This window comes from Amblyraja radiata, chromosome 41 (assembly GCF_010909765.2).
Source record: "Amblyraja radiata isolate CabotCenter1 chromosome 41, sAmbRad1.1.pri, whole genome shotgun sequence".
In the NCBI taxonomy this organism is placed as follows: domain Eukaryota; kingdom Metazoa; phylum Chordata; class Chondrichthyes; order Rajiformes; family Rajidae; genus Amblyraja; species Amblyraja radiata.
The window spans coordinates 15,067,294-15,080,028 of NC_045996.1; the positions used below are offsets into that span (position 1 = coordinate 15,067,294).

The following is a 12,735-nucleotide window of genomic DNA, read 5'->3' on the forward strand; positions in this document are numbered from 1 at the left end:
GAGAGAAGGAATGGGTGACGTTTCAGGTCGAGACCCTTCCTGCTCCGTTGCAGGACCAGCTGGTCCAGGAACAGCTTCTTCCCTGCGGCCATTACATTACTCAACACTGTACCTCGGTGATTGCCAATCACCCCCCCCCCCCCGACACTCCTCCCACCACTACTATGGCTGTATGCATGTAAATATATTTATTTATTGCTCATATTCTATGTCGCTCCTCTAGGGACGACAGATGGCACAATGGGCTAAGTGTTCGGCTGGCGACCGGAAGGTGGCCGGTTCGAATCCCGCTTGGAGTGCATACTGTCGTTGTGTCCTTGGGCAAGACACTTCACCCACCTTTGCCTGTGTGTGAATGTGTGTGAGTGATTGGTGGTGGTCGGAGGGGCCGTAGGCGCAGATTGGCAGCCACGCTTCCGTCAGTCTGCCCCAGGGCAGCTGTGGCTACAGAAGTAGCTTACCACCACCGAGTGTGACTGAGGAGTGAATGAATAATGCGATGTAAAGCGCCTTGAGTATTAGAAAGGCGCTATATAAATCCCATCCATTATTATTATTATTAGGGAGATGCTAACTGCTTTTTGTTGTCTCTGTACTGTACACTGCACAATGACAATAACGTTTGAATCTGAATCTGAATCTGAATCTCCGACCTTCAGAACTTCTTCAGTCTGAAGAAGGGTCTCGACCCAAAACGTCACCCATTCCTTCTCTCCAGAGGTGCTGCCCGTCCCACCTTTTTGTGTCTATCTTTGGTCTAAACCAGCATCTGCAGTTCCTTCCTACACAATTACTCACACTCGTTGGCTTGAAGTATATTTTTATTGCATTTGCCAAACTGCAACTGCCTATAGACTTTGCTTTCTTAAATATGTCAAGGAATAATTTAAGGCAAAACTTTGTGAATGAAAACCATTCTTTGATGGTTTTCGCTTCCTCACCACTTGCCGACTCATGCCAACAATCGCTGCTCATGTGCGGAAATAAAATCCCCGCTAAACTACTGCAGGTTTTTAAATCGAATTCATGCTTGATTTGCTAGTTGTGTCATTTAGTTTTAGTTTAGAGATACAGTGCGGAAACAGGACCTTCTGCCCAACCAAGTCCGCGCTGACCAGCGATACACACGCACGCACGCACGCGCACACACGCACGCACGCACACACGCACACACGCACGCACGGACAATTTCTACATTTATACCTAGTAAATTAACCTACAAGACACTGTGTGGGAGGAAACCGAAGATCTCGGAGAAAATTACGCTCATAGCAGAAGGTATCAGGATGTACTGCAGATTTTTTTTTTTAAAGTCAGGAGAGAAATGTTACAATAAAACTGATAATCTACTGTTAAATACTCAAACAATCTCAGTGATCGGCAGAACTGTATTCTGCTTCATCTTGCGTATGGCGTGCACAGAGCAGTAACGATTCCTATGCACACTTACTCGTTCAATGCTTCATTTAAACTAATTGGGGTCCTTTTTCAAACACAGAACAGTACAGCACAAGAGCAGGCCCTTCGGCCCACAATGTCCATGCTGTACATAATGTCAACATAAATTAGTGTAGAATACAAAGTCCTGCAGATGCTGGTTTACACCAAAGATAGACACAGAGTGCTGGAGTAACTCAGCAGCTCAGGCAGCATCTCTGGAGAAAAGGAATAGGCGACATTTCGGGTTAAAACGCTTCTTCTTGAGAATTAAATGGGGGGGGGGGGAAACTGGAGATATGAGAAGATTCAGAACAATCAGAGACATGGAAAGGATCAAGGAAAGGTGGAGCCCACAATGGTCCATTGTTGGCTGGGGGGGGATGGGGGGGGGGGTATGGAGGCAAACAGTGGAACTGTTTGTATTCACTGGAGTTTAGAAGGATGAGGGGGCATCTTATAGAGACATATAAAATTATAAAAGGACTGGACAAGCTAGATGCAGGAAAAATGTTCCCAATGTTGGGCGAGTCCAGAACCAGGGGCCACACAGTCTTAGAATAAACGGGAGGCCATTTAAGACTGAGGTGAGAAAAAACTTTTTCACCCAGAGAGTTGCGAATTTGTGGAATTCCCTGCCACAGAGGGCAGTGGAGGCCAAGTCACTGGATGGATTTAAGAGAGAGTTAGATAGAGCTCTAGGGGCTAGTGGAGGCAAGGGATATGGGGAGAAGACAGGCACAGGTTATTGATAGGGGACGATCAGCCATGATCATATTGAAAGGCGGTGCTGGCTCGAAGGGCTGAATGGCCTCCTCCTGCACCTATTTTCTATGTTTCTAACTGGCAGGGCGACCAGGATGGGAATGAAATGAGAGAAATCAACGTTCACACTGTACTGGAAATGAGAGAACAACTTTGGGAGTTGTTCAGGCCTCACTTACTGAGCATCTCCCCACACGGCTGTACTTCCTGCCGTTCTCTGCCACACCGTAGATGTAAACGTAGTTGTCATGTGATCCAATGGCCAGGAAATTACCATCTATCAGGAAGAACGGAAAATCAATTAGGATCTTTGTGGAGTGATAAATGATCAATAACTAATGATTGACAACGTTATGGCATTTCACGGACTGGACTTTACAATTCATTTCAAACGGGCTGCAATTACACGGTTATATCCTCGTTAATATCCTGACCCGCTGAGTTACTCCAGCACTCTGTGAAACGTCACCTATCCATGTTCTCCACAGATGCTGCCTGACCCGCTGAGTTACTCCAGCACTCTGTGAAACGTCACCTATCCATGTTCTCCACAGATGCTGCCTGACCCGCTGAGTTACTCCAGCACTCTGTGAAACGTCACCTATCCATGTTCTCCACAGATGCTGCCTGACCCGCTGAGTTACTCCAGCACTCTGTGAAACGTCACCTATCCATGTTCTCCACAGATGCTGCCTGACCCGCTGAGTTACTCCAGCACTCTGTGAAACGTCACCTATCCATGTTCTCCACAGATGCTGCCTGACCCGCTGAGTTACTCCAGCACTCTGTGAAACGTCACCTATCCATGTTCTCCACAGATGCTGCCTGACCCGCTGAGTTACTCCAGCACTCTGTGAAACGTCACCTATCCATGTTCTCCACAGATGCTGCCTGACCCGCTGAGTTACTCCAGCACTCTGTGAAACGTCACCTATCCATGCTCTCCACAGATGCTGCCTGACCTGCTGAGTTATGGTGCAGCAGCATCTGTGGAGCTAAGGAAATAGGCAACGTTTCGGGCCGAAACCCTTCTGGAAATAGGCAACGTTTCGGGCTGAAACCCGGAAGGGTTTCGGCCCGAAACGTTGCCTATTTCCTTAGCTCCATAGATGCTGCTGCACCCACTGAGTTACTCCAGCACTCTGTGAAACGTCACATATCCATGTTCTCCACAGATGCTGCCTGACCCGCTGAGTTACTCCAGCATTCTGTGAAACGTCATCTATCCATGTTCTCCACAGATGCTGCCTGACCCGCTGAGTTACTCCAGCACGTACCTGGCGAATAGCGCATCACCGAGAACTTCTCGTTTCCGTCGGTGTGAACGGTGACAAGGTCCTTCGTCTCGACATCGAAAACCATCCACCTGCGACAGAAAAGAGATGTCAGTTTTTCACCAGAGGGAGCAAGGTGGCAATGCACCTTTTTCCGACAAGCTGCTTACAGAGATAGATAGATTCTTGATTAGTACGGGAACCCCTGTATAAAAATGTGCCTCGTACACACCACTACCATATCTGTTACCACCACCACCACCACCACCCCCGGCATGAAATCACCGCGGTTATTGATCTATTTGCCGACACTGCCAGTGAGCAGCAGCCTCTGTTTAGCCTTACCTTGCAGTCTGCAACCCAACGGCTATAACCGACCCACTGGGATGAATACCAACCGACTGGCTCGGATCCTGTCAAAATAGACAATAGGAAAACAGAAATTGTAAACTCCCTCTCCCTCTCCCCACCCACCCCACAAAAAATGATAGAATGATTAGAAAAATTAGGTTTCTGTACATCCATAGAAAAAAAAATTAAAAGAGAGGGGGGGGAAAAAAAAAGCTATCGATTCTATCATTTTTTTCCCCCCCTCTTCTTTTAAAAAAAATTTCTATGGATGTGCAGAAACCTAATTTTCTCTTCTATGGAAACCACTTTGGTTTCAACGCGAGTTGATTTAAGTAAGTAAGTAAGTTTATTGGCCAAGTATTCACATACAAGGAATTTGCCTTGGTGCTCCGCCCACAAGTAACAACATGACATACAGTGAGAGTCACAAATGACTCAGAAAACACTAAACATTCATAATAATAAAACATAAACGAGCTATATAAATACAATTTACTTACTTACTTACTTAAGGTATAATCTCATGAAAAGCAAATATGTTAGAATCAGTGTGTGGGAAGGAACTGCAGATGCTGGTTTAAACCGAAGATTGACACAAAAAGCTGGAGTAACTCAGCGGGACAGGCAGCATCTCTGGAGAGAAGGAATGGGTGATATATTTAGCCCTTTTTCTTTCAAAGAATCGAAACACTTCTTGGGTAAAGTAAACCCCGCAGATGCTGGAAGTCTGAAATAAAGCTGGTGCATAACCCACGAGCCGCTGGTTCGAACCCAAGCTCGGCTATTCCAGTTGTTGTCACAACAAAGAGGGTTTATGTAGAATACACTTCTAATTTTGTCAGCGCCTACGTGGACACTCTTGCATACTCGTGTATTGTATGCAAATAAAGTCTCACTGCTCCAAGTGACATGTGACAATAAAGTATCAACCAAGGAGTCTATTCTCTCTAGTTTAATATTGTTGCTGGTCCTATATCCATGCTGCATCTCTCTCAGACTCCGACAAAGCTTAAGGACGTCACTAATGGCCCTGTCCCACGGTACGAGTTCATTCCAAGAGCTCTCCCGAGTTTCAAAAAAAATCAAACTCGTGGTAAGCACGGAGAATGAACGTAGCGGGTACGTCGGAGCTCGGGGACGTCTCGTAACGCTAACGACAGGTACTCGGGAAGACTCGCTAACGGCAGGTAAGCACGGGAAGACTGGTGAAGATTTTTCAACACGATAAAAAATGTCCACGAGAGCCCCGAGTACCGACGAGGACGACAGATGACGCAATGGGTTAAGTGTTCGGCTGGCAACCGGAAGGTAGCCGGTTCGAATCCCGCTTGGAGTGCATACTGTCGTTGTGTCCTTGGGCAAGACACTTCACCCACCTTTGCCTGTGTGTGAATGTGTGTGAATGTGTGTGAGTGATTGGTGGTGGTCGGAGGGGCCGTAGGCGCAGATTGGCAGCCACGCTTCCATCAGTCTGCCCCAGGGCAGCTGTGGCAACAGAAGTAGCTTACCACCACCGAGTGTGACTGAGGAGTGAATGAATAATGCGATGTAAAGCGCCTTGAGTATTAGAAAGGCGCTATATAAATCCCATCCATTATTACCGTAAATCTCCGAGTTCGAATCAGGGCAAACTCGGGAGAGCTCTTGGAATGAACTCGTACCGTGGGACAGGGCTATTAGTGTTAAGGGCCTGTCCCACTTACGCAACCTTTACAGGCGACTGCCGGCACCCGTCATAGGTCGCCGAACATTTTCAACATGTTGAAAATCCAGCGGTGACCAGAAAGACGCTACGACTCTTTGGGCGACTGAGGAGACGACTCACGACCGTACGGGCGACATGTCGCGGGGTGAAGCCTGTATGGTCGTGAGTAGTCGCCCAAAGAGTCGTACCTTGTTCGGGTCGCCGCTGGATTTTCAACATGTTGAAAATGTTCGGAGACCTGCTGCGACTATGACGGGTGCAGAAAAAAAAATCCCGTAAGTGGGACAGGCCCTTAACGAGCAGCTAAATGCTTTTAAATTTGCAGAGATGAGATTTTTTTGCCGGCAACTTACGTCCAGGCACTTGGTCCAAACGGGCTGGTGTGAGGACGGATCCCAGTAGTGGACGAGCTTGTCGTGTCCACATGTCACAAACCTGTCCTCGCTCGGGTGAGCCGCCAATCCCCACAGTTCGTCCGTATGACCCTGTAACATACAGTTAGCCATATAACCATATAACAATTACAGCACGGAAACAGGCCATCTCGGCCCTTCTAGTCCGTGCCGAACACTTATTCCCCCCCTAGTCCCATCTACCTGCACTCAGACCATAACCCTCCATTCCTTTCCCGTCCATAGACCTATCCAATTTATTTTTAAATGATAAAATCGAACCTGCCTCCACCACTTCCATTGGAAGCTCATTCCACACAGCTACCACTCTCGGAGTAAAGAAGTTCCACCTCATGTTACCCCTAAACTTTTATCCCTTAATTCTCAAATCATCTCCTCTTAGTATCAACATTTGACAAATCTTGTCTTTGGTCCTGCTGGGGGTCCACAGCCCCCCCTCCTCACCTGGCGAACCAGGTGGGGTAGACGGTTTAGTCGGCCATGGAGCGGGTAGCACGGGATTGCAGGGTACCTGTGCAGAACGGAGGTGTGGGTTGCAGTACCTGTACAATGGGGCAGTATCCTCCACTCAAGGTGCCTTGGAGAATGCAGTTCCGTGTCGTTCCGATGAACAGGCCATCATTTTTCCCTTCTGCGATCGTTCGGACTGGCCCAAAGGCTTCCGGGACCTGCGATATTACCACAGGAAAAGTCAAACAAGCAAACAATTCTGCCGCAAGATTTAGGTAAGTAAGTTAAGTAGGTTCATTGGCCAAGTATTCACATACAAGGAATTTGCCTTGGTGCTCCGCCCACAAGTGACAACATGACAAACAGTGACAGTTCGAGTGACTCAGAAAACACCAAACATTAATAATAATAAAACATTAATGATAAAACACCATTGATCAAGCAAGTGAACCAACAAAATACCAGATCAAAGGGAGGCTACAGATTTTTGGCTGTTGAGTAGAGTTACTGCTTGTGGATAAAAACAGTTTTTATGTCCGGCTGTGGCAGCTTTGACAATCCGGAGTTGCCTTCCAGAGGGAAGTGATTCAAAGGGTTGACCTCGCTAGGGTTTACGAGTAGAAGATAGAGAGAGGGAGGCTTTGAACTTGAGATACAGCACGGAATAGGCCCTTCGGCCCAACTAGTCCGCGCCGACCAGCGATCCCCGCACACTAACACTATCCTACACACAATTTTTTAACATTTGTTTTTATACCAAGCCAATTAACCTACAAACCTGTACGTCTTTGGAGTGTGGGAGGAAACCGAAGATCTCAAAGAAAACCCACGCAGGTCACGGGGAGAACGTGCAAACTCCGTACAGACAGCACCCGTGGTCAGGATCGAACCAGGGTCTCTGGCGCTGTGAGGCAGTAACTCTACCGCCACCGTGACTCCTAAAATTGGAGAATTCAATGATCATGCCGCTGGAGTGTTAGCTACCCAAGCGAAACACGAGGGGCTGTTCCTCCAGTTAGCGTTTGGCCTCACTCTGACAGTGGAGGAGGCCCAGGACAGGAAGGTCAGTTTGGGAATGGGAAGGGGAATTAAAATGGGAGATCCAGTCGGTCTTGGGAGGACTGAGGGCAAATGTTCGGTGAAATGGCAGGAACTTGGCTCCCAGCTGGGATCTTCTCCTAGTTCCCTTTATAACCCCTGCTGGCACAATGCCCATTGCCAGGGTCAAGGGGCAACTTCCTGGGCAATCCCTCCAGAGAGCCTTTATAGGATAGAGATTAATTGGGAGATGCAGCATTGGAAAAAGGCCCTTCAGCCCATCGTGTCCCTGCTGATCATTCGCTCACCTACTGTAGGTCCCATTTAAGCATCCACTCCCCCCTACACACTTGGGGCAATTTACAAACAAACTTGACCTACAAAGCCGCACGCTTTGGGGTTGTGTGATGAAACCCACAGGGTCACAGGGAGAGCGTGTAAACTCCACATAGACAGCACCCGAGGTCAGGACCAAACATGGGACCCTGTGTGGCAGCAGCTCCACCAGTTACAACACTTGGCAAGATTGCAGCATCTGTGGTTCCTTGGGGATTTGTAATTCTTCCACGGAACTTGCTATTCACCTCGGTCTCCTGAACCTTGTGGTAGTGCCTGTCCCAGAGGATGACCTTCCGATCCTTCCCTCCTCCCGACACCAGGGTCCCATCGTTCAGTACGCAGAGACTGAATACACCTCCATCGTGAGCCCCCTGCACAGCAGAGCTGATCCGGTTTGTCCCTGTACAAAGACGTACCGAGATGAGATTGGAACCAAGTAGCTGAGAAGTTACACAACGTGATGTAAACAAAACTGTGACCGAATGATATCTAGAGAAAACACCAAAGTCCAGATGCTGGAAAAAATCTAAGGTCGACAAAAATGCTGGAGAAACTCAGCGGGTCAGGCAGCATCTACGGAGAGAAGGAATTGGCGATGTTTCGGGTCGAGACTCTTCATCAGACTTAGTCTATCGTTGAACGTTGATGCATTCGGCAAGTTGAGAATGGGGAAGTGGGTCCTGGATATTAATAAAGTGGCAGGAATGTCCTCACCTTTCCCCCAGATAACCAGGTTTCCGCTGGAATCGCCCGTGATCACGTCCCCATTCTCGGAGAAAGCCAAACACAGAACGTACTTGGGCTTTTCTTGTTTCTGAGAAACAATTTTTAAAAACACACAGGTTTAAATTATAACGTCTTGCAGGCTATTTGGCTAACGGAGGCTCTGGCAAAGAGCAAACACATACAGTTCATCTCGCCCGAGTTTAAAAAAAAAAAAAATCAAACTCATGGTAAGTACGTAGCGGGTACGTCGGAGCTCGGGGATGTCACGTAGCGGCTCGTAACGCTAACGGCAGGTACCTGGGGAACGCGGTAAACTCGTGAAGTTTTTTTCAACAGTGTGAAAAATGTCCAAGAGTATAATAAATACTGGTGATGAAGTACCACGAGTTTGATTTTTATTTTGAAACTCGGGAGAGCTCTTGGGTAAACTTGCATCGTGGGACAGGGGCTTTTTGCCAGATTCATGGAAAGGACAGCGATAGGGGGACAAAAGGTGGGTCACGTTGGTCAGCATGGGCAAGTTGGGCCGAAGGGCCCGTTTCCACACAGTGTGACACTTTGACTCCGAGTAGCTTCAGTTGGATCCATCCAATCCAATCAAGAGACCTTCTCTATCATCGCCCCCTCGGCCCCACTCAAGATGTGTAGAACCACTGACCTTGATGAAGCCGAATTTTAGTTAAAAATATAAGAAGATATTAAATTGGCTTCTGGGCTAGCTTACAGCTTATATTTATTGTCAAATTAGGCTTGCCTCAGGTTGCGGTGTGTGAGATAATAAATCCTATAACATTGTCTCCCAAGTGACAAGCAGAGAGGAGAAGCTAGAGAGATCTCTTTGAAGTAAGATGTCATAAACCAAATGGCCAATGTTATGGGGGAAGAGGTGACAGAGAAAGGAAGAGAGAAAACAGCTAGAGTCATCTCTTTGGAGTAAGATGGCATAAACCAAATGACCAATGTTTATGAAGGACCAAGTGACAGAGAGGAAGCAGGGAAGTAGAAAGATAAAATGTCGTAAACCAAATGACCAATGTTATCTTGTACTATGTAAACAAAATGCCTTTAATGTGATGCATTCTGTGGAAACCTTTTCCTGTACCTCTGACCATGACAAATGTCTGTGGAATGTGCTAAGGGGACAAAAAAACCCTATTTAATGCAATGTAATTCTGTTGTTCAGAGAAGTGGACGGAGGACGGTCAAGTGTCTGTATTGGTCACTTGACTGGAATTCTCGCTCCCTTCCATCGGCCGATGTTAAGTAAAGTTTTGAACTGGTCTACCAAACAGTTTGTGTGGTATCTGTTTATTAAGAAGCGAACCTGGTTTAGTTGTTAAGAAAAGTAGCTTTTTCAACCTCACCTCATAAATGCCCTGCCTCTTGGACAGAGTGTTGCCTTCCATCGTCCAAAAGAAAATATGGGATTTCCCACAAGTAACAATGAGATTGGCTTCGGTCGGGTGGAAGTTGACAGCCAGCACGGACTCATTGGAACACTGCAACATGGGAAAAACAAAGTAGGTTCAGACAGAGGCCTCAATACTGGAACTAAAGTAAGTTTATTGGCCTAGTATTCACATACAAGGAATTTGCCTTGGTGCTCCGCCCACAAGTAACAACATGACATACAGTGACAGTTACGAATGACTCAGAAAACACTAAACATTAATAATAATAAAACATTAATGTAGGTATAACAAATGCTGGAGAAACTCAGCGGGTGCAGCAGCATAGAAACATAGAAATTAGGTGCAGGAGTAGAGGCCATTCGGCCCTTCGAGCCTGCACTGCCATTCAATATGATCATGGCTGATCATCCAACTCAGTATCCCATACCTGCTTTCTCTCCATACCCTCTGATCCCCTTAGCCACAAGGGCCACATCTAACTCCCTCTTAAATATAGCCAATGAACTGTGGCCTCGACTACCCTCTGTGGCAGAGAGTTCCAGAGATTCACCATTCTCTGTGTGAAAAAAGTTCTTCTCATCTCGGTTTTAAAGGATTTCCCCCTTATCCTTAAGCATCTATGGAGCGAAGGAAATAGGCGACGTTTCTGGCCGAAACCTTCAGACAGAATGATAAAACATCATTGATCAAGCATGTGAACCAACAAAATGTCCCCATACCCCCTGAATCAATGCTAACCAGGAATCTAGATGTTCGCTACAATGGTCCAAGGGGGGCCCATTTGTCACATGTGCAACCCACGGTACACTGATTAATTTTGTTACATATTCACACTAGTTAGCGCCACCATATTTTAGTGCCATTTCCAAAGTCCAGTCTGCCCACCCGCTCAGTCTACTGGAGTAATTCCCAATCCTGGCGTCCCCAAGTGAAGGTTGCAATCTCCCACCCCAGCCATGTATTGGATGGCGGAGTAGACTTAATGGGCCGAATGACTCCTCTAACTTATGAACTTATTCGGGCAAAAGTCGAGCAGTGTTCAATTCCTTCCTAACATCACACTAAGTTTTCACATGGTATATTCTACAGAGCAGGTTGCGTATAAAACCAGTCATCTCTCATGATTGCCACACATTGATTTATGCGCACTCTGTTTCCATTGTGTTCGGTAAGCTTTGCCTTTAGGCAAATAAGATATTAATCATTTGGTTATTCAGCAAGTTCCAATACATTCCATTATTTATTCTCACGGAGTGTATGCCGTTGGCTGGTTAGCAACAAGTTCGCCTCGGGCGGTCAAGTGGAACTTAGCAAACCAAATAATTCAGCACCGACAGGTTTCTTGTGTACCAGCGTGGTGTGCAACTCTGTGTACCAGCGTAGTGTGCGACTCTGTGTACCAGCGTAGTGTGCGACTCTGCAGGGGTTAGAACTCAACGTACAAATTCCATTCAGTCTGCTCAACAATCTACACCAGAAGGCAAACTTCGTCTGACCGATTAGTAGGACTGGATGTTACAACCCCTTATTATGCCCCTGTCCCACTTAGGAAACCTGAACGGAAACCTCTGGAGACTTTGCGCCCCACCCAAGGTTTCCGTGCGGTTCCCGGAGGTCGCAGGTGGTTGCCGGAGGTTGCAGGTAGTGGAAGCAGGTAGGGAGACTGACAAAAACCTCCGGGAACTGCACAGAAACCTTGGGTGGGGCGCAAAGGGATACGAGGAGAAGGCAGGCACGGGTTATTGATAGGGGACGATCAGCCATGATCACAATGAATGGCGGTGCTGGCTCGAAGGGCCGAATGGCCTCCTCCTGCACCTATTTTCTATGTTTCTATAATTGAATATAACATGGTGAGTGCCCGTCTCACCTTGACCTCTGCCAGCTTTGCCTCTTTCTGCCAGTCCCACACAGAGAGGACGTGTTCGTTGGAGTCATCCACGGCACACAGATGCGATCCCCCATTCTGTGAAATGAACAAGCATCATGTGAGTGCAAGGCTCACCAAACATATTCTTAGTGCATTAATCATTCATCCACTGCTTCCAGCCACCAGCTAATGTCCATCCCCATTTACCAGCGGTCCAGCACTGAATGCTTAAAATATTTAGAAGTCAGTTCAATGTATTTACAATAGGAAGAATGGAAACCATGGTGGAGTTTGTACGTTCTCCCCGTGACCTGCGCGGGTTTTCTCCGAGATCTTCCGTTTCCTCCCACACTCCAAAGACGTACAGGTTTGTCGGTTACGTAGCTTGGTTAAATATAACAATTGTCCCTGGTGGGTGTGGGATAGTGTTAATGTGCGGGGATCGCTGGTTGGCATGGACTCAGTGGGCTGAAGGGCCTGTATCCGCGCTGTGTCTCTAAACTAAACGAAAAGTGGCTCAACGGGTCAAGCAACATCTGTGGAGAACATGGATAGGTGACGTTTCACAGAGTGCTGGAGTAACTCAACGGGTCAGGCAGCATCTGTGGAGAACATGGATAGGTGACGTTTCACAGAGTGCTGGAGTAACTCAGCGGGTCAGGCAGCATCTGTGGAGAACATGGATAGGTGACGTTTCACAGAGTGCTGGAGTAACTCAGCGGGTCAGGCAGCATCTGTGGAGAACATGGATAGGTGACGTTTCACAGAGTGCTGGAGTAACTCAGCGGGTCAGGCAGCATCTGTGGAGCTAAGGAAATAGGCAACGTTTCGGGCCAAAACCCGTAAGGGTTTCGGCCCGAAACGTTGCCTATTTCCAGAAGGATTTCGGCCCGAAACGTTGCCTATTTCCTTTGCTCCATAGATGCTGCTGCACCATAACTCAGCTGGTCAGGCA

The 12,735-nt window shown here is 47.4% G+C and overlaps 1 protein-coding gene across 3 annotated transcripts in view; it reads right to left on the minus strand.

Moving 5' to 3' along the window:
• Window positions 1-12,735, minus strand: part of eml2 (EMAP like 2) — a 75,733-nt gene that overhangs the window by 11,047 nt on the left and 51,951 nt on the right. For all 3 annotated transcript variants that reach the window (XM_033014520.1, XM_033014519.1, XM_033014521.1), the window contains 9 exons: window positions 11,781-11,876; window positions 9,863-9,997; window positions 8,487-8,586; window positions 8,018-8,172; window positions 6,488-6,613; window positions 5,886-6,017; window positions 3,822-3,889; window positions 3,480-3,568; window positions 2,382-2,479 (listed from right to left, as the gene is read on the minus strand). In XM_033014520.1, coding sequence (XP_032870411.1) covers window positions 2,382-2,479; window positions 3,480-3,568; window positions 3,822-3,889; window positions 5,886-6,017; window positions 6,488-6,613; window positions 8,018-8,172; window positions 8,487-8,586; window positions 9,863-9,997; window positions 11,781-11,876 — 999 coding nt within the window. The remainder of the gene's footprint in view (window positions 1-2,381; window positions 2,480-3,479; window positions 3,569-3,821; window positions 3,890-5,885; window positions 6,018-6,487; window positions 6,614-8,017; window positions 8,173-8,486; window positions 8,587-9,862; window positions 9,998-11,780; window positions 11,877-12,735) is intronic.